The sequence below is a fragment of the Misgurnus anguillicaudatus genome, chromosome 8 (assembly GCF_027580225.2).
Source record: "Misgurnus anguillicaudatus chromosome 8, ASM2758022v2, whole genome shotgun sequence".
Lineage (NCBI taxonomy): Eukaryota > Metazoa > Chordata > Actinopteri > Cypriniformes > Cobitidae > Misgurnus > Misgurnus anguillicaudatus.
This window is the reverse complement of record NC_073344.2, coordinates 37,096,401-37,121,359: the sequence shown is the minus strand read 5'-3', so window position 1 is coordinate 37,121,359 and position 24,959 is coordinate 37,096,401. Positions and strand designations below refer to the sequence as shown.

General features: G+C 39.2%; 1 protein-coding gene across 3 annotated transcripts; it reads right to left on the bottom strand.

Moving 5' to 3' along the window:
• Positions 1 to 1,253: 1,253 nt before the first annotated feature.
• Positions 1,254 to 24,959, bottom strand: tmem198ab (transmembrane protein 198ab). 3 transcript variants are annotated; one of them, XM_055213420.2, is made up of 5 exons: positions 24,843 to 24,959; positions 9,755 to 10,042; positions 6,282 to 6,863; positions 5,343 to 5,542; positions 1,254 to 2,936 (listed from the first exon to the last, which is right to left on the bottom strand). In XM_055213420.2, the coding sequence occupies exons 2-5, from the start codon at positions 9,921 to 9,923 to the stop codon at positions 2,781 to 2,783; spliced, it is 1,107 nt and encodes a 368-aa protein (XP_055069395.1). In that variant the 5' UTR covers positions 9,924 to 10,042; positions 24,843 to 24,959; the 3' UTR covers positions 1,254 to 2,780. The 3 variants fall into 3 exon arrangements, with proteins under 3 accessions (XP_055069395.1, XP_055069394.1, XP_055069396.1); XM_055213419.2 differs by lacking the exon at positions 24,843 to 24,959 and adding an exon at positions 24,490 to 24,836; XM_055213421.2 differs by lacking the exon at positions 24,843 to 24,959 and adding an exon at positions 24,490 to 24,836 and having other exon boundaries at positions 9,755 to 10,038.

Here is a 24,959-nt window from a genome sequence, read left to right as displayed (position 1 = left end):
TTGATTGTTTATGCCAACGTCCACAGACCACAGGTGGGTTGACAAGTTGCTAGGGTCACTATCAAGCAGAGGTTTTACTTTCTACTTTAAAGTATTTTTCAAGTATTTGTATTTTATCTATTTTTCTTTGGGAAACACATTCCAAAGCATATTATTCATAATTTTTACTCTGTTGCATTTCATAAATACAAGTTTTTGTTTTACATTTAATATTTAGGTATTTAACTCAAGTAAAAGAACACAATTTTAATGTAATTAGGTATTAAATACATTTTAATATGCAATATAAAAGAATACACAGTTTGATTCTATGCTTTAGAATGTAGTAAGGTAAAATTTTTCCCAGGACAAACACCATAATAAAGCACAGATGCTTGGAAAATGTAATTAATTTAAGTATTGTCCACCTCTGCTATCAAGTCCAACTAAATTCAATATAAGCTGATAATAGTCAGTTTTACTGGCATTTTCGCAGCAGCCGCAATGAAAACCAGCCATTTTGTTGAACGTTTGCCACTCAACAGGGCGTGCTCCGGCGTGGTCACGTGGAAAAGTGAAAAAGTCAATGCATACCCTCTATAACAGACAATTTAATTCTAGGGACAAATCCTAGGGTTGTAAATGGACATGTAACTGTTTTTGGATCATTTTTGCACTTAATAAAGTGACATACCTTGTATGTAGATATCAGAGAACAATTTAACATTGCACCTTTAAACGTTTTTAAATAATCATCTACTGCCCCCTACAGGTGGTGAGCGAATCTACACAGCACCAGCAGGACATCATGTAAACATCTTACCAAGAGCATCAAAAACACAAAAACTCAATAAAAAGCAAAGTTATCATATTCTGCTCTGTCTTTTCACCACGCATCGTAAAAAGAGCACATTTGCATGAGTGGGATGAAAAGAGGTCACTTATCGAATCTGTGTTTTAAATATGCTGTTTTCTATCAGATTGAAATGATGTAAGACAGACTAGTTTTTCTTTGTTTTGGATAAAGCTAAAGATGAAAATACAGAAGGTAGAAAGTATACAGGAAAGTGAAGATGGGGTTTAAAGGGGGATGTGTGGTAATAGGAAACAAGTAAGCTAAGAAATAAGGAGGAAAATGGATGTTTATGAGAATAAACTAGGTAGGCACCTTAAATCGATACATTCTAATAATGTCTGTTTTCTCTATATTTTCTCTATATGTTTGCTTGCTTATAAAACCAACAACAACTAAACATTGATCACAGGAGACACAGTGAATTTACACGGTTTACCATAATTACCAGGCCCATACAAACACATGCTGTTGTACAGTGTCCGAATAATAAACAAAAACTGTTTATGTCAGATTGTCAAAGATTTCATTGCATGATGGGGTCTTATTACTTTAGTCTTTGAGACCGCCCTCTGTTATCAGACAGAAACTAGAAAACATGACTCGTTATGTAAAACAAACAAACAAACTAATAAATACGTACAACCATCCATTAACATGTCAGGGTTTAGAAATCCCTTGATCAATAAGTAAGAAATTAACCGATATCTAATAAATATGAGAAGCCATGTTGAAATGAATATACTAAATGTGCATTTTATGTACATAACGTAAATGTTTCTGCTTTGCAGAATAAAAAAAAAGAGTTAAGAGAGAAATATGGTGAAAACATCTGCTTTCAATTGTTCATCTAAGATTGGGTGTGAGAATGCATTGTGATGAAAAAACATGGGCCATTACTTCATGCAGTTTGCCCCTAAGGATTATGGGGGTCTTTTTGAAAAAGTTCTCAACCATCAAGTCCTCCACGATCACTTGGATGGCACTGCAGACTAGTTTCATACACGGCGATAACTGAACAGTCATGGTGAGATCCCTGTAGGTACGTATGCCACAAATCCAAGGAAAAACCTTTAGTCACTTCATCATCCTTGTGGGTTTCTCCCACAAGTTATTTCCCCAAAGCAGTTGTCATTTCTCCTTAACATTCACTTTGTCCCTGAGTATCGTCAGTCATGTTCTGCATTTTGCTATTCCTCATACCGTGTGTTTCATCACCAGATGTTCAGTTTCGCATCCCAGAGTGGACCATGTGGCTCTGATCAGCATTATTATGGCTCTTTGTCCTAAAGCCTTTGTGACACAAGGCTAAGGTGTTTTTTTCTGTACTGGAGTCTGAAAGCAAGGCACCCCTGCTCACTGGTATTTGGTACGGTCCTGGGCCGGAATGTGGGATTTTACAGTACAGACACTTGATTGGTGGTATCCACAAACTTTACGAGGGGTGGGGCATAGGGGGGCTGTCAGCCTTATAATACAAAGACAAGATTCAGCACCGACTGATGAATTCCTCACAAGAAGAAACGCAATATTGCGAAACGACGATGAACAGGCAACACACCATTTTACCACAGTTGACATTTTTAAAAAATAATAATAATTCGACAAAATGGATCCCAGCTTCAATTAAGTGAACACAATGCCACACATTTGGCACGTTCATGTGAACGCGCACCAAGTTTCTTGTTTGTGTGTGTTAGAAAACAGCTGTTTAATACAATTATGGTTTAGTTTTACAGTTGCTTTTATTTTTTAAGTGCTATAATTGTTTTTTTCTTTCTTGTTGTCTTCCTTCTGAAGAAATCCAAACTGCGAAGAGCTGCTGAAAGTCCGAAAGTCAATCCTGTATGTGTGTGGGACAGCTAGTGAGTCAGGGTCGGGTCAGCACCAGAGTAGTACAATGTGTGTGTGTGTTTGTTCAATTATCAGTATCTATTTGTGAATGTTGTCAGACCCGAACGTTTGGTCCGACCCCAGCAGTGAGGGGAACGGTGGACCCGCAGTCATAGTCAATATCGACACTTGTGTGACCTGGATTCAATAGCCCGCCCACTTGATAACCCCGGCCATCCATCTGTCTGTCCCGAAAATTCTGGATATAACTCTGGAAAGAGAAAAAGACAGAGATGAAGTCGATGAATATACAACAAATAAATATTTTTGAATATGACAGTAGAAAAAAACACTTTTGATGAAATTTGAGACTTTGAAAGCTGCACATGCATGCGTTAAACACTGGCGCCGTGCATTAGCCATAGACATACACATACATAGATGCCTCATTCGTTCACTATGCATATCTCTGAATATACACCACGGTTAAACGTTTTGAAATTATATTATATTTATATTTTTTAGGGATGCACCGAAATGAAAATTCTTGGCCGAAACCGAAAAAGAGGAAACCAAGGCCGAAAAACCGAAACAAAGTATTATGCCAATTATTAGTACAAATGCATTTATGGCTATCACTGTGTACTAACTTTACTAGGGGTGTGACGGATCACATTACAGTTTTTGAGGCACGGATCGGATTATTTTTTCAGATCAGCAAAAAGGGGGTGGGGAAAATCTAATAACAAATGAAGAAATTGCAAACATTTATAAAAAAGAACAAAGTTGCACATTAATAAGGGCTAACATTAGCATTAGGTACAGAAATCTAATTAAATGAGTCATAACACTGTCTTTATTGTATAAATTTAATATATTATTATTTTTAGAGCCACAGAAGTGATTTTTTTGTCTTGGGTTGTTTGATTAACATTAATGAAACAGACTTAAGTAGGTTAATTGAGGTTACTGTCTCTTTAAATAAGCAGAGACTGGTTTCTGACTGTAATCTATACATACACTTAAGACATAAACAAATGTTTTTATTAGAAAAAGAATACTTTGGAGATAATTTTGTTTATATGTGCCCTGTCAATAACAGAAAGATTTTACGTTCGCTTGTTTGCGTCTCACTCGTGTGTGCACTATTGAGGGCACTTAAACGCGCGCGCACAGAGACCGAGGGCGAATCCCAAAGAGCGCATCATAAAAACGTTACGTTGTTTTTCATTGTTTTATATTATTCAGCACATGTATGTTAATGGACTATACAGTATGGGACACATTTGCGCGACTCTCTCTCTCAAGTTTACACATCAAGACTTCTGATCTTTGAAGGGCGTACTCACTGTGATGATCACGCATGGACCCGACACATTGGTGAGAATCGCGCGCGATCCGCGGAGGCCTGCGTTGCGGACCAATGCGCGACCATAAACAAGGCTTATACCGCATGTGCGTCTGTGCGTACAGACAACTGCTCACTTTAGCGCCTTTTTTGCGGTTAAATACATCCACACCGCATACATGTTGCCTCAGACAAGCACGTGCAGGTCGCGGTTTCTGTTTGCGTCATCACAACATTTCGGCCGTACTGTTTCGGTGATAAAAGTCTTTCGGTGGCCGAATATTTGGTGCATCCCTAATATTTTTTCCACATTAGAATAATAATAATAAATTCATACACACTATGGCATAACACAAATGTAACTGTGGAAATTATGCGGTGACTAAAAAAATCCAAACTAAATCAAAACTCTATTATAATTTATCATCTAAAGTGCAGTCTCCCTTTGAATAGAAATTACAATCCTGTACCAATGTCACTTTATTGTGTCACTTTAGGATGAATTTTAAAGAATATTGAAGTGGTTCACATTTAATCTTTTCTTCAATATTCAGTTGTGCATGTGCGTATGTGCATGCGCGCATTGATGCATATAGGCTTATATACAGTATAATGCATACAAATATTTTGAAATATAAAAATGTAAACAAGGATCAGAAATACATTTCTTAACAAACGTGCATTGATTTCTTTTTCTGTCAGTGGGTACACTTTACACTGTCAAGCAATGCTTAGGTTACTTAGCAAAGGCTGACGCTCTTGAGCACCCAATAGCTTTAAAAAAAAAAGAGGAGGAGGAAAGTGGCCCAGTCACGTTTCCCATGTGGTTTTAGATGCAAAATGTGAAACAATTAAGCATAATGTGCTTGGCCATTCCAGTGGGTGCTCGAGCTGAGCCCCGGAGCACCCACGGTATCGGCTCCTACGTGCTTGTTTGTTGTAGCACTTCTATCCGTCAAACAACACATGATGCTGAAAACACGTTCTGATGGTGTACTAGTACCACCGCACATTTATACTTTTTTGCAATCTTGAGTGACCAAGACCATATCAGTTGCCTCCCCTTGCAAATAGCGCACTACTCTCCTGGCCGTCTGCATTCACAAGAACTTGATGATACCCTCTGGGTGAGATTGTACTTAATATTTTTCAGGTGGTTATGACAACCATAACAGCCCTAGTGTATATTGAACTATTGTGAATATATAGTGAACCATTCCTTTAACATTGTAATTTAATATTACAAATGCAAAGGGTTAAAAAATGAACAAAATGAAACATGCTCCCTGACTCAGTAGTTTGTGTTCGAGTGTGCACATTTAGACTTACAGGAGAAAGCACATCTCCATCAAAGCGCCGTATAGGGTTAGGCTTCCTGCGATAGGCGGGCTCCGGGTGCAAGGCTTTGGCAGCGTGTGTGTGGTTCGAGTTCTGCGGTTGCTTTCGCTTTTTCTTCCTGCTTTCCCTCCTATCCTCCTTCTGCCGAATGCGCATGAGCTGGACTCGCCGCTGCTGACGACTGATCATAACTGATTAAAAAAGAGAGAGAAAGAGAGACACACAAGTTAATTTTGTAGTTATTGATAAACTTATTTCGGTAACACTTTACATAAGACTGACATGACACCTTCATAATCATGGCATCCCAAACAATGTCATCTTTGCATTATAAATGACATAATTGAACAAATGACACTTAATGACAGTTTTCATAAACGTGCATAAAACCTCCGTCATGTTCATGACACGTGCCATGTCATGATTATGAAGGTGTCATGTCAGTCTTATGAACACCCCTTCAAGTAAAGTGTTACCCTTATATTTCCCATAAATATAATAAAATGTGACCCTGTCTGTGAAATCAAAGCTAAAGTCTAATTATGATTTTAAACATTGATTTCACTTTAATTTCCATTTTAAAGTAAGTATTATATATAATGTTCTTTAAATTATGTAGAATGATTTTATGTAGAAAACAGTAAATCACAAAAAATAACTTAGGGGTTAAAAGATGGTTCACAAAAGTGTCTCTAATGGTGAAAAATTGAAAGCTTCAGAATATGTTATTTATGGACACAGAGCCTGATCCAACCCACAAAGTGATGCTCTTCACTGCATGATTGTTTCTATGATCGTTAGTCACAGCCGGAGTGCACGCCGACAGACAGGAACCATCTGCTGTGCCGCACACACATACATACAACCTTCTCTGAACACGAACAGTGCGTCACACATTTCCACCCAACACACTCTCTGTCCCTGGCTCACCTTTTGTGTGGGAGTATCCCTCCGCTGTCACTCTCCACTGCACCAGTACGCCCAACAGGGCGAGAGCAGGCCATGTTCCCAGGACCACCCACGTTATCCAGCAAACAGGTTCCCGGGGGCCAGTTTTCACCCTCTCGTAAATGTATCTCACTAGAGCAAAGAGCTCCACGAAATAATCTGTGGCTACGACTATCACTGCAGCCCCAAACACGGCCGTCGAGAGCGTGGTAAAGCATCTTTGCCACTGTAGGGTGAGGACGGCGAACAGCATGCCCAGCCCCAGCAGCACGCCCAGGGGCACCCAAACTGATCGCGGGGGGTTGGAAGACAGCTCTTCCATGCCTATCAGGGTCCCGATGGCCACCAGCAAGCCCAGGAGGAGCCCCACCATGAAGAGCCCCACGCTGCGTACCAACATGGTCACCAGGCCGCACAGGGTTCCGATACCCAGGCCGATGCCCACGCTGGCCTCTATGGTCAGCTGTGTGTCTAATACCCGCTCCTTGTAACAGAGCAAGAAGATGATCACAGACCCGAACATCAGACCTGTGAGGAAGAGTACAGCCTTAAAACAGCGGTAACCTGTGAATTAGAAACAGAAAGGTGTTAACAGAATGCGTAAAAGATGTGTGAAAGAAATAATTAATACTGAAACACTGGATATTCATCTACAGTATAGTGGTTGATTTCACAGAACAAGAATAGCGCAGTAGTGAGAAAACACGATTTTAGCAGCAAATTAACACTTTTTAGCTCTGTCAGATGCAAAAAAAAAACCTAATATGTGATTTAACTCCAATGTCACATTTGATGTATAGAGCATGTAAAGTGTTCTGTAGCTCAGTTGGCAGAGCACTGTGTTATGAGCGCAAAGGTCATAAGTTCGATACCCACGGACCACATACTAATAAATATATGAATCAGCAAAATATGTTAATTTAAATGTAACTCTAAACTAGGGCTGCATAACGATTAATCGCGACCAATCGTTTGCAGAAAAAAAGTTTCCGCTTACACTATATAAGTGTGTGTACTGTGTATAATAATTATGTATATATAAATACACACATGCATGTATATATTTAAGAAATATTTACATGTGTATATACATTATATATTTATATATAATTAATATTATATATAAATATAAATATCTTACATATAAATATATATTTTTCTTAAAGTTATACATAAATGTGTGTGTATTTATATATACATAATTATTATACACAGTACAATCACTTAAATAATGTAAACAAAAACTTTTATTCTGCAAACGATTAGTCGCGATTAATCGTTATGCAGCCCTACTCTAAACCATAACCGTGGGTTCACACCAGCCGCGTTTGAGGCGTATAATTCACGTGTACCGCACCTAGTTTGCTGCTTAAACAGTTTGAGTTTACTCGCTTCATTTGCGCGTGAAAGCCGCGTGTGAAATTCTAGTAATTGAGACATTCACGCGGAAATTTGCGTCATGGGAGGAGCTTCTGCGACTCTGCTCGCTTCCTGTAATCACGTCACTACTAGAGCAAGCTCCTGGTTAACGCGGCACGGTTTTTTCGCCAAAGTTTCAAATTTTTAAACACTGGCGAATGAGGTGGAATCGCGTCTACTGCGCCGCGTTAAATGCCTCAGACCTCCAGACGCGCGTCAACGCGTCTTCACATTGACTTGACAATGAAATCACTCCCGCTTGACGCCTCTACCGCGGCTGGTGGGAACGCAGCATAAGACTTACATAAAGGTTTAATGTGGGACTTTTAGCAGCATCTAGCAGTGAGAATGTGAATTGCAACCAATGGCTCACTCCATAGCTCACCTCTCTCTTTTAAAATGCATAGTGAAGCTACAGTAGCCGCCACAGAACAAACATGTCGTTGTCTGAGACCAAGTAGTGACAGGAAGTTAACACGATCTATTGAACGGTTTGTCTATTTATGGCTACTGTAGAAACATGATGGCGCAAAAAACAAGACTTTCACGTAAGGGGACCCACTGTGTATGTAAATAAAAATACCTTATTCTGATGTTATAAAACAATACAGCTCACTTTGTAAGGTCTTTATACTCAATTGATAATATAGTCGTGTATGTTATATCGATTCATGTCAAGAGGTCCTTCTAAAAGTCCCACATTGCATCTTTAATTGAGTGATGGAAAAACTAGAAAAATTACAGCTCAAACGGAAATAAAATAAAATATATCCTCTTATAATGCATGCCCAGTCTTGAGGGGACGACAGAACAGTTATACAAGCTATGACCTTATTTACAACCTCATCAATATTGATATAAAAAGCAGAGAAGAAAAAGATAAAATGCTGTGTGTCTCAATCTGCTCCCTCGGTTGTGAATCATTATATCGTGTGCATGGGCTTTGAAGACTGGTAAAGACCCTTATTATATATTACATAACATATCAGCCAATAGTTAAATTTAAATGTTAACTAGATTTAAATGTTAACTAGCGACAAAGTCTAGCGACTTTTTGAGTTAAAAGGAAAAGTTTGCCTGAATAGGAAATTTGTGTCAGAAGTTATGTATAAAAAATTAAGGTTTCTCTTTTCCAGGTTCTGTTGTGATATTTGAGTTTGCTCATGCAACTTCAGTCTTAAGGTAAAAGTAAAATTCCTCCTCAATGATGTGCTGAGTTTTTTTACTTGATAGAGGGGTTCTAGCAGACCAAGCACAACTTTAGAGATCCGAATGGAATTAATGCATTGTTTAATTTTTGGAGAGGTGCATCAGGCAACGTAGAGCTAAGCACCACCTACAGCGTAGCTCAGATACAGAATAAAATCACACTTTATGCTGCATTTTAAACCCGAAAACGTTGTATTTCGTATATTCTCTACCTCAAACACGGAAGTAAACATCTGAAACGGCAAACTAACTCGGATATCCAACCTCTGAACTCAGTGCAGATCAATCAACTCCGACCCCAGAGGTACAGAATGAGACATCATATGGCACAAGAACATGAAATTCTTTCGCCATCTCATGGTGAAATTATGTAATCATGTGAATGTGACGTGTGATTGACTGGATTGCACCGAGGTTGGAGGTGGATGTTTAAACTGGGATGTTCCGGCTCTGTCTGGAACATGGCAATAAACTTCAGAAAATGTTTGATTTTTCCAGTAAGGAAACATAGTGAGCAGCAACATAGTGCTTGCTGGTTTTTGCATTGCATTTGGGGGAACAAACATTCCAATGCACTGAAATGATTTTGTAGTAAGACAGCCCATAAACATACTGATTCTTTGATCAGTGCCCTAAATACTATATCAGGGAGCTTATGAGATCAATGGAGTCAGCATAAAATCTTGATCCATCATAACTATTTCTAATACAAAAACTTTACTTCACAACTACAAGCAGTTACAATAAAATACCGAAAATGTTTCTTGGTAAATAAACATTGTATGCAGGAAATTGATAATTAAATAAAAACATGGAAAAAGACTCACCGAAGAAGCAATAGATGATTCCAAAAAGACAGCACATCGAACAGACAACCGAGGGAACCACCTCATAATGTTGCCCTGCCCCATCGTTACAGGGGCCCAAATGTTCTGATCCAGCTTCTTTTGGGGAAGGGGCCAGCTTAAAAGCTAGGGTCTGCAAGGAGGACGTCATGGTGACAGTAATGCACTGGATGGAGCGAGTGGATTATAGGGAGGGGAGAAGCTGCAGGAAGTGGGAGGTGTCGGGACACACCCACAATCAGGGCACACCTCCCATCAACATGAATCTACCTGAAAGAAAGAGTAAATTAAATTAACGTATTGTCAGAGACGAAAACCTTTTAACAAACACTTCATGTGCATTGAGAGACAACAAGTTTAAAAAAAAACACATGCTTAAAAATCCTCTCTTGTAGTTAAGATTCAAGATTCAGGTTTTACAAGTTTAAAAATTAAATGACACAAATGAGGCTTCGCCCACAACACAAGCATAGATGACAGTGCTGTTTGTGCTTTATTTGTCCCGCTCTTATTATTTTCCTACTCACTTCCTTCCCTTCCACTGCTTGTTCAGTCATGTCCCTCTACTTTGTTTTCTCTTGAACGTGTGGTTTGCTCAGTACTAAAGAACAGTAAAAACTGTTCTGTGGTCAGATATTCTTTCAACTTTTCAATAGCCACTTCTGTTATTTATAGGAAGCACACAAGAGAACAACAGCATGTTTTCCTTTTCTTTTTTTCAGCTTCTACAGTGCATCCGGAAAGTATACATGACTCTTTACTTTTTCCCAAAGTAAGTTTATTCTAAATTTATTCCAAAATAGATTAAATGCATTATTTATAGAATTCTACAAACAATATCCCATAATGACAACATGAAAGTTGTTAGTTTAAAATCTTTGGAAATTTATGAAAAATATATATTAAAGCTGCAAGGAGCAACGGAAGGCCACCCCCACCCGATGGCTTAAGGAAAGCAGTGGGTAATTATTAGTGGAATATGGTAGGTATTTTAAAGTGCCACACCTGCTGTTGGCAGCAGGTGGCGCAATTACTAAAACTGAATAGTGGCACTTAAATGCCTTAATTTCTTGACCCTTAGAAAATATTAATCAGGGCACAGATTGAACACTGTGGGGTGGTTTCCCGGACAGGGATTAGCTTTAGCAAGGACTAGGCCTTAGTTTTAATAGGAAATATAACTAGCTGTAACAAACATGCCTTACTAAAACAATCTCTTGTGTGCATTTTGAGGCAAAACTTAAAGTTTAAGTTGTTTTTAGTTTGGACAGCTCTTACATTTAATTTAGTCTAGGACTAGTCAAATCCCTGTCCGGGAAACCACCCCTAAATGTTTAAATTACTGCAAAACATGCCATGTTGCCTACAGGTGGCGCTATGACTGTAACTGAATATTGCCATGTTGATGAATGTGTGTTCTTTAGAACTTTACCATGTTGACCCCCATATACAAAGATAACATGATGGCATATAAATATGAAAAAATTTGTTGGTGTTCTGCTAAAGAACGATACTCATATACATTTGTGATGGCAGTAAATTATGAGAGAATTTGTAATTCTCACTTGAAATGGTTTCAACTTATTCCATTCAGGATGAAGACCTTATAAAAAGACATTATTACAACATTTTTCTGCAAAGTTGCTTTGAAACGACGTGCATTGTAAATGCAAACGAACTAGACTTGCTTTCGACAGCCCCCTTTGAACATGACAGAATTCCTGCCTGTTCCCAACTCCAATAGGGACAGAAAGATCCATATGGAGGCACAGGCCTTATTTTGTTACCTTCAATATACGTTAACAGGTCATTCAATCCAACAATGACTTTTTACTTCCTCTTTTTGAACATAACAATGGAAAGATGCAACCTATTACAGCTGTGGGCCAGACTGACCAATAGGAACACATAGCAACAGATCAGGAACCAATCAGAACAGTTCAAGCTTATGGGGATCATTTAGGTGTTGCTGAAGCATCACCACCCCACTCCAACCTGAGGAATGAATATAAACTAAATACAAACAGTATACATTTAAAAAAAAACACACAATGCATCTAGTCTAGTTATGCGTCATATAGCCTATGGTCACATAATGACGTGTAAGAAGCCTGACATGTATGTGTGTGCATGACAAAGATGTGTTTAGGATGGTGAAGGCTAGCTGACCCGACTGTTTTTTAATAAGCAGAATGAATTTGAGTAGCAGGGAAACAGGCTGCATGAAAGTAAAGTGGGTCCATGGGAAATGTCTGTAAAGAATGCCGCAGGCCATCACACTGGCTCTGGTCCAAACAGGTCTTCAAGCTCCCCAGGTTGGGATCTTCAAGTAAAAATATCACAGAAGAACATTTATTCCATTCAGAAGTGTGTACAACAACTCACTCCCACTACCAACAGGTTACATTGACATCAAACGTCCAAAACAAATTGATTTTTATACTGACTCGCATCGTCTTATTATATGTTTGAAGTAATTTGCATTGTATTAGCAGTTGGGGTTATTTAAGGTGATACTAGCCTTCTAAAATATATACACTAGATGGTAATATACATAGTGCATAGTGTACACAGTATGTAATTTGGGACACAACTCATCTTACTAAGCATATAATTCAACAATGAATTGTAAAAGTAAACAAATGTCATCGTCAAACTTTGGTTTCAATCTTCCATTGAGCTCTGGTGACAGAAATGAGTTTAAACTCACTCACAGACCTGACCTGACCACATGCAAACAGACCACACCCTATCTTATCGGTCATGCTAATATCCTGTCATCTCTAGTGTGACGCCTCACCCAGTGGGACAGACACCGGTTACCTCAGTAACGTAATCTGACACAGCTGTTGGGATATCTGGCTTCAATTTATCCCATTGTTTGTGTTTGCCTTCTCTTCTCTCTGGGTCCTCACTGTACTTTGATCCTTTTCTCTTCCTGCTTTACTGTAAATCGTTCTCTCTCTCCAGTTATCCATCGGGACAAAAGTTTAATGCCTTCCAGAAAATGTTCTTCTTTAAATATATAAACATACAATAAATCAAATGAAAGAACAGACCCTCTGCTTTAAAAAAAAAAACTTTCGTCCTACCATCATAAGTTCTCTTTTTATCACCTCTCAAATATGGGTAGGTTTCAACACCAAATTTTGAGCAAAAAGCTGAGATAATTCCATTTTTGCAAAGGACTTTTGATAGAGATCAGATGCAGAGCGATCTTTAAAACACACACAGAGTTCTCAGTGCGCCACCTGGTGGATAATAGCGGTATTGCAGAAAGACGTAAATTCTCATCATTGGCAGGGAAGCATTTTCTCTTAATGGGCGAAATAACTCGCCAATGGTGGGGAAAGTGTTAAGCATACCTGGGTACCAGTGGCGGCTGGTGACTTCTTTTTTTTTGAAGCGCACGATGCGAAGTTCGTCACATGTATGTAGCTTGTCATGTGTGTGGTTCGTCATTTCAAAATATGTGTTCTGCGCTTTGAGAGATCGTGTGTGCATCACGTGTCATGCCAAAATAAGTGCCTGCTGCCTTGAACTTGAAAGGAGACGCTCGCGTGTGCCAGATACTTGCACAATCTCATGCTTAATCAGAGTTTACTGGTAAGGGAGTGTGTTGCGTGTATTTAGGGGAAGTGAGCATCTCTTTTATCATAAACGGTTTTGACGTGTCTCCAGCAGGCACTTATTTTGACAAAACACGCGATGCACACAGGATCTCTCCACACGCATGACACATATTTTGGAAAAGGGAACCACACACGTGACAATCCGACCACTTATTTTGAATTAGCGCATCCTCGGAAGTGCAGTCACGAGCCGTCACTGCTGGGTACGATTTGCAGAGCTGGTCTCGGGTACGGTTTACTTGACTTGGAGGCAGGGCACGCACGCCGGAATGCGAAACTTCAGCTGTAACTAGCTTGGTTTCCATTACCCCGATTTCATGCACATTTTAATCGCATAAGTATCACATAAGAAACGAGTGCTGGAAATGCCAAAAAAAAAATCATCACTTAATTTGCAAACGCTTAAAGTGGTTTTTGACTTATGCTCCTAATATGCTTCGGGGTTATTTAATGTCATACGCCAAACACTCGGCACATCGCCCATGATTTCAAAAACACCTACCATAAACTCATAACTATGATGAACTCCATCGCGTATATCTTTTAGTTTTCTTCAAAACAATTGCATCTTTTAAATTACATAATGGTCCTTTTCCATTGCATAGAACCCCACAGGTCAGGTTGTGTCAGCTCACCTTACTTTGGTTTGCTTTTCCATTAAGTTTAGTAACACTTTAGAGTGATATAGACTATAGGCGTGTTGTTATATTTGCGCTGCATACTGCTGTGACATCACACAAAAAGTGGGAGTGAACATCATTGGAATGCAGTGTTTCCCATACATTCATTTAATTATCAGTCTGCCACAAAATAAAAATTTACCACCACAAATAGATGTTTGCACATCACGTTTGTCACTACCTCTTTCTCACATTACATATTCTGTACAAACACCCGGGGCGTCAGTCGACGTACTCTGCAAAGTTGCAAAAATGCTGCGCATACATGTGAATGTGCCGTCACAGGTGTGCCGCCAGAAACTGCAAGGAAAACACTGGTATGCTGTTCCTGATTCTCAGCCTGTGGATGTTTTTACCACTAAAAAGGGAGATGGGAACTTACAACAAAGCAAAGATGAAAACAGGTTTGCTCGAGACAGCGCAAGCACGAAGGAAAAGCTAATGTTGCGTTTAGCATTACGCTGGTAATAATAACCATTCTCTCAGAGCAATCAGTGATCTACAGTGTTTTCACCTCACGTTTTACTGTAGTATCAGCTCACCTCACTTGGAACCCCAACTGAGGCGGTACTAAAAAAAGTATTGGGTACTACGCCCAGTGGAAAAGCCCCCAAAAGTATGCTGACCCAACTCATCCCCTGTGGTACTATGCAATGGTAAAGCACCATTTGTGTACTCGGTACGGATAAGAAAGTGTAGTGTGAGTGCAGACGAGTATAGACAATCGTACTTGGGTACGGTTTAGTTGGGTTACGGATGATGTGAGCACGCCCTTAATGTGCAGATCCATATGACGGCTGCGGTTTCACACCCAAATGCAACGTGAGTTGCCAGCTTGTCATGTTTATGTCCTTCAGAGCAACATCGTAATTAGATTCCTGAGAAACAATATATGATGATTCATCTGCTCCCTTTCCAACATAAACCCTGTTCCTACTCATTCATACACACACACACACACACACACACACACACACGCACACGCTGATATGGCATTCAAAAAAATATATATATATATATATATATATATATATATATATATATATATATATATATATATATATATATATATATATATATATATATATATATATATATATATATATATATATATATATATATATATTCACTTTCTATAACTGAAATTCATCTTTGTATGTTTGTGAAATTAATGAGGTAGGCTTGTAGTTTTTGGTGTTATAACCTTATTTATTAAGGTTACATGGGTCACAACTCACAAACCATAGTAAAAACAATATTTAGGCCTGCTTTATTTTTATTTGAATGCTTTTTGGTGGCCCAGACTAGGCCAACAGACAAAAACCTTAGTGTTGACCTCTGCTATGAAAGCAAATGGGTACAGTCAACTGTATGGTTACTTACCATCATTTATCAAAATATTTTCCTTTGTAATCAACAAGTGGACTTCAGGTAAAAAGGTTTTCAAAAACGTACAAAGTGTCCCTGTGATTGATTCTAGACTTTTGTGTATGAGTAATATGCATAGTCATGTTTTTGTACTGTACGTGTCTGATGATGTTCTGAATGTGTGGCACTATGTGTGGTATTTGACCGTAAAACCAGACCCGGCACCACCTGCTACACCCCCTTCAAGCTGTCCAGCCTTCATCCAACAGCGGGACCTTGTCTGTGGGCTACGTTCCCTCACGACTCCCTTAGTCACCCACACCCAACACCACTCATATGAGGTAACCCACCTACAGTGCTGTCAGCATGCGTTGGCTACAGATTACACAGCGTGTATGCATTTGTTTTAGGCAGTGTCGTGATCAGAACGCAGCCAGTTCCTGAATAATTTGGCTGATGACTTTAAAAGGGTTCCAGCCTGATGCGTCACCCCTTAACAAGTTCAGGATGTATCATTATGTCCCTTTTCTGGTCCAAATTACAGCCTTGGTCTCATTGGGTTTCATTCACTAAACAAGCGCACGCACAAATTTGTTCTTAAAATGTGCAAATGGATTTTTAACTTACAAATCATGATTCAACAAAAACTTTCATACTTAATATTTGCAAAATTGTACGAACTTAGACCACACGTGCGCAATAATAATGAACGAGGAAAAAGAACCCTATAATATATATCTGTGTTAAACATTTTACTATTATATAATTAATTTTTCTTTGTTCATGATTATTGCGCACATGTGGTCTAAGTTGTTCTTACTTTCTTGCAAACATTTAGAATAATTTTTTTGCAAGTAAAAACGTCCGTACGCACATTTTACGAACAAATTTGTGTGACGCATGCTTAGTGAATGAGACCCATTTTATTCTGTTTATATTATCCAACCTTCTCTTCTTTGCAAACTCTTTTTCCAGTTCTGCCCATGAAATGTATATTTCCCTGACGCGTGCGCTCTTTGTTTTTCCAACAACTGCATGCTGATCTTGATGTCGCAAGAAGTCAGAAAACACATCCAGCTGTGAACTTCAATCATATCTTCAGAAAGATGCCAAAAACTATATTATACCAAATTATCTTTCACAAACACACATTCTCTCCCTTTCTAACGGATATGGAAGCCCATTCACATTTTCTAGATAGCGCTTCTCATACAAACATCTTATTGATAAATTTTCCACTATAGCAGGCTTTCCTTTTATTAATGACACAGGCTGTTTCTACAATTGTCATCCGACTCCGTGAAACCTTGCTGGGCTGTTCTTTTCTCATCCCATTGCGGTTCAGACACCACCAAATGTCCAGCGTGGAGTTACAGAATTCCACTCAGGAAAAGATCAGTGCGTGTATGTGTGTGGGATGAACATGGAACGCCGCCAACAGAGGAACACTGGAAGAAAACAGCAATGGGCCAAATGAAAGAGAGACCCAGAGAGAGATACAGAGAGAGTGTGTGTTAAGGGACAAAGATGGGACCTTTTCTTGCATAATTTTCCATAATGGATCAGTCAAGCTCTGCTCTGCATGCGTACCCTGCAGTATCCGCTTCAAAAGACCAGCGGCAGTGGGACGGTTGTCTGGAGAACTAGTAAATGCAGTTGGTTTAAACATTTAACAACACTTCAGACTGAATTTAACAAAAACAGAAAATAAATGTCTAAATGGCACATAAATGATTCTTTTGTTACACACCAAACTCTGGGCCTCCGGGATGCAACAGAGAGAGCAACAGTGAGATCATACAAATTGACATCACATGGTTCGGTCTACAGGAAACACATTGTTTCAGCAACAAAAAGCTTCAAAGCAAATACAACAGTTGGAAACCAGCTAAAAGAGTTTCTAAAATGAGTTGTTTTATTAAGCATACAGGCAAAATGACAAGGTCGTGGTCGATATAAATAACAAGTCAGCATATCATCTATATGAAATGTGAAAACATGACTAATTTCACTTGCTGGTGTCAGAAGTGTAATCCATCCTAAAAGGAAAGATTATCAGATGTAGTGGTGTAACTAGGATCAAAACCTAGCTGCAGTCGTATGCAAAAGTTTGGGCACCCCTAACAATTTCCATGATTCTCATCCACAACCATTTAGGTGTTTGGATCAGCACTTTCATTTTGACCTATCAATTAACTGAAGGACACAGTAATATTTTAGACAGGTGCATAAATTTGGGCACCCTTGTCATTTTGTTGATTTGAATACCTGTAACTACTTAGCACTGATTTTGGTGGTTAGTTTGGTTTGGTGAGCTCATTAAGCCTTGATCTTCATAGACAGGTGCATCCAATCATGAGAAAAGGTTTTTAGGGTGGCCAATTGCAAGTTGAAGTTTTCTTCTGAAGAGTGGCAACATGGAGGCCTAAAAAACCTCTAAAATGACCTGAAAACAAAGATTGTTCAACATTATAGTTTAGGGGAACTAGGGATGCACCGATACCACTTTTTCCATCTCCGATCCGATTCCGATACCCGAATTCTGAGTATCGGCCGATTCCGATACCTGCCGATCCGATACTACTGTATTTTTCTTAAAAAATAAATAAAAAAAATAAATAAAAAAATACTGTATTTTTCTTGAGCAATTTAAATTACACACAGACACACACACAGACACACGCACACAGACACACACACACGCACACGCACACGCACACGCACACACACACGCACACACACACACACACACACACACACACACACACACACACACACACACACACACACACACACACTATATAAATGTCTAAATCTAGCATAATATAATTATATTATATATAATTATACTTTTAAATTAAAAACCAATAATTTAAAATTATTTACAAGTTACAAGAACATTAGTAATTATTAACCATGGCAGTGTTTAGGAGAAAATAAAATAGGCACGTTTGATCAAATAAGTATGCTAAATATATTTTCCTTAATTGCGCAAAAAGTCACAGTAAAAAAGCTTGAGTGTGCAGATGGTTATTTTGGGAATTATGCACTTAACCGGACCTTTTATGCACATTTCGCGTGCAGAATTGATGCGCCTAAATCATATTGAGTGCGCATTCTGCGCAATACTGTGCAGCATTGATGCTCTAGAAGCGTCCTCACACTCGCATGGGAATCCTCGCTCCGCAATGGAAAGCTAAGTTCATAACTATTAAAACACAAAAAGATTTGATGCATTGTGTGCTCAGCACATACTGAATTGCATCCATCCAACAACTTACTGAGACTTTATAAAATCAGATCTTTAAAACAGCCTACAGTTATTGAGGGTTCTTGTGTTGAATGACGCGTTTCATCCGTCCGCTTCACCTGTGAATCCTCAGCACATAGTGAATTGCATCCATCCAACAGCTTACTGAGACTTTATGAAATCAGATCTTTAATAAAGCCTAACGTTACAGTTATTGTGTGTGTTATTGTGTGTGTGCCTGTGTTGAATGACGCGTTTTTATCCGTCCGCTTCTCATCAGTGGATTAACTCAGTTTGCAAGTAAGTTACAGTGTTTCTGTGAACATGAATATTTTTAAATGTGCGTTTGTTCCTTCACATGAAGCTATTAAGTGTAAGATGACTTTGATTATAGTGCATAAAAACGTTTATGGTGCTTTTATAATACTTTGACGTTTTAATCGCTTGTCAGTGACAACCATGGGTAATGCACAGTATCGGAATTGGATCGGTCCTGTTAGTCCGATATCCGATCCAGCAAAAAATGCCGGATCGGCCCCGATACCGATCCAGAATATCGGATCGGTGCATCCCTAAGGGGAACGCTACAGAAAGTTATCACAGAGATATAAGCTGTAAGTGTCCACTGTGAGGAACATAGTGAGGAAATGGAAGACCACAGACAGTTCTTGTTAAGGCCAGAAGTGGCAGGCCATGTAAAATATTGGAGAGGCAAAAGCAAAGAATGGTGGGAACGATCAAAAACAGCCCACAGACCACCTCCAAAGACTTACAACATTAACCTGAGGCAGATGGTGTCATTGTGCATCGTTCAACAATTCAGCGCACCTTGCGCTTTGATGCAAAAGTAGCCTTTTTGGCACACACGCCACAAACAGAGTCGCTTGAGGTATGCAAACGCACATTTGGACAAGACAGGTGCTGTGGACTGATGAAACAAAGATTTAGTTATTTGATCATAACAAGGGTCGTCATGCATGGCGGTAAAAGAACACAGCGTTCCATCATGCTGTGGGGCCGTGTGGCAAGTGCCGGCACTAGGAATCTGGTTAAAGTTGAGGGTCGCATGGATTCCACTCAATATCAGCAGATTCTTGACAATAATGTTGAGGAATCAGTCACAAAGTTGAAGTTGTGCCGGGGCTGGATATTTCAACAAGACAAAGACCCAAAACACTGCTCAAAATCTACTCCGCGTTTACGCAAAGGAACAAGTACATTCTGATATGTTCTGGAATGGCCATCCCAGTCCCCAGACCTGAATATCACTGAACATCTGTAGTGTGATTTAAAGCAGGCTGTCCATGCTCGGCAACCATCAAACCCAACTGAAATGGAGATGTTTTCTAAGGAGGAATGGTCCAAAATACATTAATCCAGAATCCAGACACTCATTACAGGCTATAGGAAGCGTTTAGAGGCTTTTATTTCTGTTAAAGGAGGCTCTACTAAATATAAATGTAATTAATTATTTTTTTTTCTGTTGGGGTGCCCAAATTTATAGACCCGTTTGATTTCGTTTTGATGCATATTGCACATTTTCTGTTAATCCAATAAACCTTATTTCACTACTGAAATATTACTGTGTCCTTTAGTTATTTGATAGATCAAAATGAAATTGGTGATCCAAACACCTAAATATTTCTAAATGAAAATCATGGAAATTGTCAGGGGTGCCCAAACATTTGCATACGACTGTATTAACCTACAAGAATGAACTTTATATGAAAACATAACACTGTCATTTGTATGGTTTCTGAAGTTGTTTTGTTATTGTAGTGTTCCTGTAGCTCATTAAAGGACAAGCTTGGTATTTTACACTTAAAGCCCTGTTCAGATTGTTTATGATGAAATAGAAGGGTTTTGACTGAAATTTGGACATATGATGCTGTCCCGAGAATTTTCGGGTGTTTGTTGTATCACCTCTCACCTCTACAATGGGTATATAGGTGCACTGGAACAATCCTTCCTAAAATGCATTAAACTTTTGTTTACAGGGACGTGAAGCTTACCGAGTGGTCAGGGGTGTTCGCTGATATGCTCACACAAAAATCGCTGCAAAAGACGCATTTCAACAGGTTTTATCGTAGTTTTTGTCCAACTCCATTGACTTGTATTAGATGTGCTGTGAGGTACGGTATTACTCCGCGCCGGGAACTTTGTTTGTATTCTTGCAACGACAAAGGAGGATTATCGCCACCAACTGGGCTGGAGTGTCTATTATTCAAGCTCTCAACGGAAGAACGTACGGGTGTGAGGCGTTTGGAAAAATACATCCACAAGTTTACAACAAATGCGAAAACACCTGTTAGAAAGCATCTTTTGCAGCAATTTTTGTGTGAGCATATCAGTGAACACCCCTGACCACTCGGTGAGTTTCACGTCTTTGTAAACGAAAGTTTAATGCATTTTAGGAAGGATTGTTCCAGTGCACCTATAAAGCCATTGTAGAGGTGGGAGGTGATAGAACAAACACCCGGAAATTCTTGGGGACAGCATCATATGTCCAAATTTCAGTCAAAACCGTTCTATTTAATCATAAACAATCCGAAAACAGGGCTCCACGTGTAAAATACACAACTTGTCCTTTAAAGGACAGCATAAAAGGCGGGGGTTCGATTCTCAGGGAACACACATACGGATTACAACTATAGCTGGAATGCAAGTCGCTTAGGATAAAATGTCTGCCAAATGCATGCATTTAATATTGCTCAAATAATTGTCCAGAAACAAGACCACAAAAGGCTGTTTTATTCCAGGTTAACAGTATGAGTGTAGTTACAGATGGGAATGGATGTACAGAAAATCAACCTGACAAAAGTCTTCAGATTACCACATCAGACTTCAATGCGATGCAAAAAGCTTTGAGCTGTACTACTACAGTTTAAGACAAACAAGTTATGGCATCGCTTACACCACTGAGTATCAAAGCCAACTAGGGAAGAGTTTTGTAGTAAACAGACATGATCGTGGACGACAGGCCTTAGATGGGAAAGCTGGACACAGAGAAATCAAATCCCTGGTGTATATGTTTTTTTCAGTGCTTAATGTATTCTCAAACAGATTTCAAACTATTTTTCAGCACACTATTATACGCCCTTTTATGAATGCCAAAATAAACACGACAGGCAATAGCATAAGCAAGTAATGTATTCGTTGATCTCTACACACCATCTTTTATTTTCAAATTATTGTCTAATTTTCACATTTTTGGGAAGGGTAGTGTAGGAAGTTTAGGAAGGGATGTTTTTTTTTGCTATATTGTCAGTGGTGTGATTCATACAAAGCAGGTATACATTACAACTTAAATTGTGTTTTATATCCCCTACTAGTGTTATGTTATATTCTTGTAGCTGAACTTGTCGAGCATTGCGCTTTAAACAGCAAGGTCATGACTCACGTGTAATTTTCCAGGGAATTTACATATTGATAAAATGTGACCCTGTCTGTAAAATCCAGGCTAAATTCTCATAATCTTATTATGAGATTAGTTGCAATGTTTTTTATCTTAAATTTTTTTCTATAACATGGCCTTACTCAGCCAATATTAAAGATATCAAGATTATATTTTCACAATATCTTCTTAACATTATGTAGGATGATTCATGCAGTAAATCACAAAAAACGACTTTTTTCACAGACTTGGTCACAAATGTAAGGCTTGAATGCGCTAAAACACTATGGGGTGGTTTCGCGGACAGTGATTAGCTTCCAGGACTAGCCCTTAGTAAAATTAAAAAGTTTTAACAAACATGCCTTACTAAAAACATGACTGGCGTGCATTTTAAGGCAAAACAAATGGTATTTTAAGATATGTCAGTGCAAGTTGTTTTCAGTTTGGACCGCTCTTACATTTATTTTAGTTTAGGACTAGTCTAATCCCTGTCCGGGAAACCACCCCTATAGTTCAAAAGATGTCCTGTTCAATAACATTAACTAATTTCAGAAGTACTATCAATGCCAATGCGATAACTTGCTCAACAAGTGTGTGATTGTGCATGCTGCTATTTAATGAGAATTTGCATTACGTGGCTTAAATTGAGTAGTTTAATAGTATTATAACCAGTCACCCACATCTGCCCCCTCTCTGTACCTCCTTGCCTCTCGTGCGCCAACTTCACAACCCCGAACATTCTTACGAACCATTGCACAATCACATGCAAATTTCCACATAATCTCAACTCTGCAGTCAATACGACTGTTATATAATACGAGAAGAATCACAACAGACTGTTTGTGACTTTTCAAAACAAAGGCGTTCCTTGAGGTTGTGTGCATGATGCACGTGATTTCATGTACAAACAGGTCCACTGGGTATAGAAAGATAATCTATGGGTTAGTTTTCCTCTGAACTGACACCTGACTTACTATGTAACTCGAATTTCATTCGTATTGAGGTGTTTCCCTTATAGGAAGTTCTGTGAGCCATTATGTATGTCAGAGTTTGTGGAAATCAAAGCAAGCATGTAACTTTGGATTGAACAAAAGATTCTGTGTGGTGAGGGGAAATTCGGCTCTCTGTCCAACAGGACAATGGATTTGTCTGTTTATCATGAAGTGCATTTAGGAAAGAAATAAATTCATTTTTGTTCATTCATTGAGACGGATTACATACAACTTGCCATAACTAAATGCACATCTTGACCACATTCACAACAAACAGCTCAAGCCATCAATTTGCATTTTGAAGGTACAAAAGTTGTCAATGGGACAGTACCTTTTTTTACCTTTGAAGTATCCAATGCCTGACCACAAACCAAGAATAGTCAATAAAATAATCAGGAATTTCAAATGATCCTAAGAGAAACACCATTCAAAAACACTCAAATTCATAAGCACACACTTGTGACTCTCCTGAGTTCAGCTAAATGCGATGCAGTGTCCACGAGATCTGACATGATGAATTAAAACTGATTCAATGTGGTGACATGCTGGCGCCCGGGGCCATCATTTGTTCCGTACCACTGAGATCCATGGGTGACACAAAAACTCACCGCCAAACAACCGAATAAAACTGGCACTGCATGTGCTGATGATCTTGGCATATGCATGATGCCACTGACTACAAAGAATACATAAAGTACAAACTGTACAATGTTATAATCACCAAAAATGCCAGCGGGACATATCTGGTGATCTTGATGTAGATCTGCTATACACATTATCTCCCTATCCAATCAATGTACATAGTAGATGTACATAGTAGTAGATTCTCTATAATAAAACCATACAGGTGGTTAACCTATTGTGGTCCTACACTAAAAAAAAATGCATATTGTAATATCTACAAGCAAAAAAGTGCGCACATACCGACACATTTCACATAGCCTGTCCGCGTGCACGATGTTCTTGCCATTGAATTTGTTTGTTTGCGTGTGTAAATGTGACAAGTCGTATCTCGTCTGGAACATCAACAATACACACATGCAACTTATACAGAAGTCACGAACACTTTTAGCCGCAGGTGAGCTGCTACGTGACAATGAAACAATAACATATAAAAAGCACAGACGAGTTACAGTGAAACAAATCAGTGTCATGATGATAACATACTGGATTATTCACTTTGTAAATGCACCTAAATCTCATTTGCGCCGGGTGCTGGCGAGAGATCGCGAGCGAAGTAGGCCACGATATCATTTCCATTGTATGATCGCATTCACAACACACAATTATATCATTCTGTAATACGATATATTTATCACGGCTGGGTTGTCATGCACTGTCATGTAAGTTAAACTACGTTAACGTCAAACAAAAAGTGAAGACGTGGCCGTACGCGCTCACCCTGATCGCGCTTCAGCATCCCGCTTCTCTCTTATCCCAGACCTGCGTTTCGGCCTCGTTCCGACAGTCCAATCTGAACAGCCACATTCCAGTCCTGTCCGTCCAACACAACTCACTTGTGCCCTGGTCGGGATAAAGCAGCTGACAAACGGCTCCGGTAATGTTGCCACGAGTCCGGATCCGCTTTCGTTGGCCGCGGGTGCTGCCAATACCGCGCGCATCGATTATTGATTCATCCTATTGGAGTAACGCGACTCTACGTGATGACCTATATATTACAGCACGATGTCTAATAGCGACTGCAGTGGGATGCTAGTCACTGACTCTAAAAACACATACAAATAGGTTGTTACCTAGTCACTGGGTCTGGGGCGGACCGTATCGGCCCGGGCAGGCGGGGTCAGAAAGATGTAGGGCACGCGACTGCTACTAGTGGATGGTCGTGTATTTAAATGTAAACCAAACCAAAG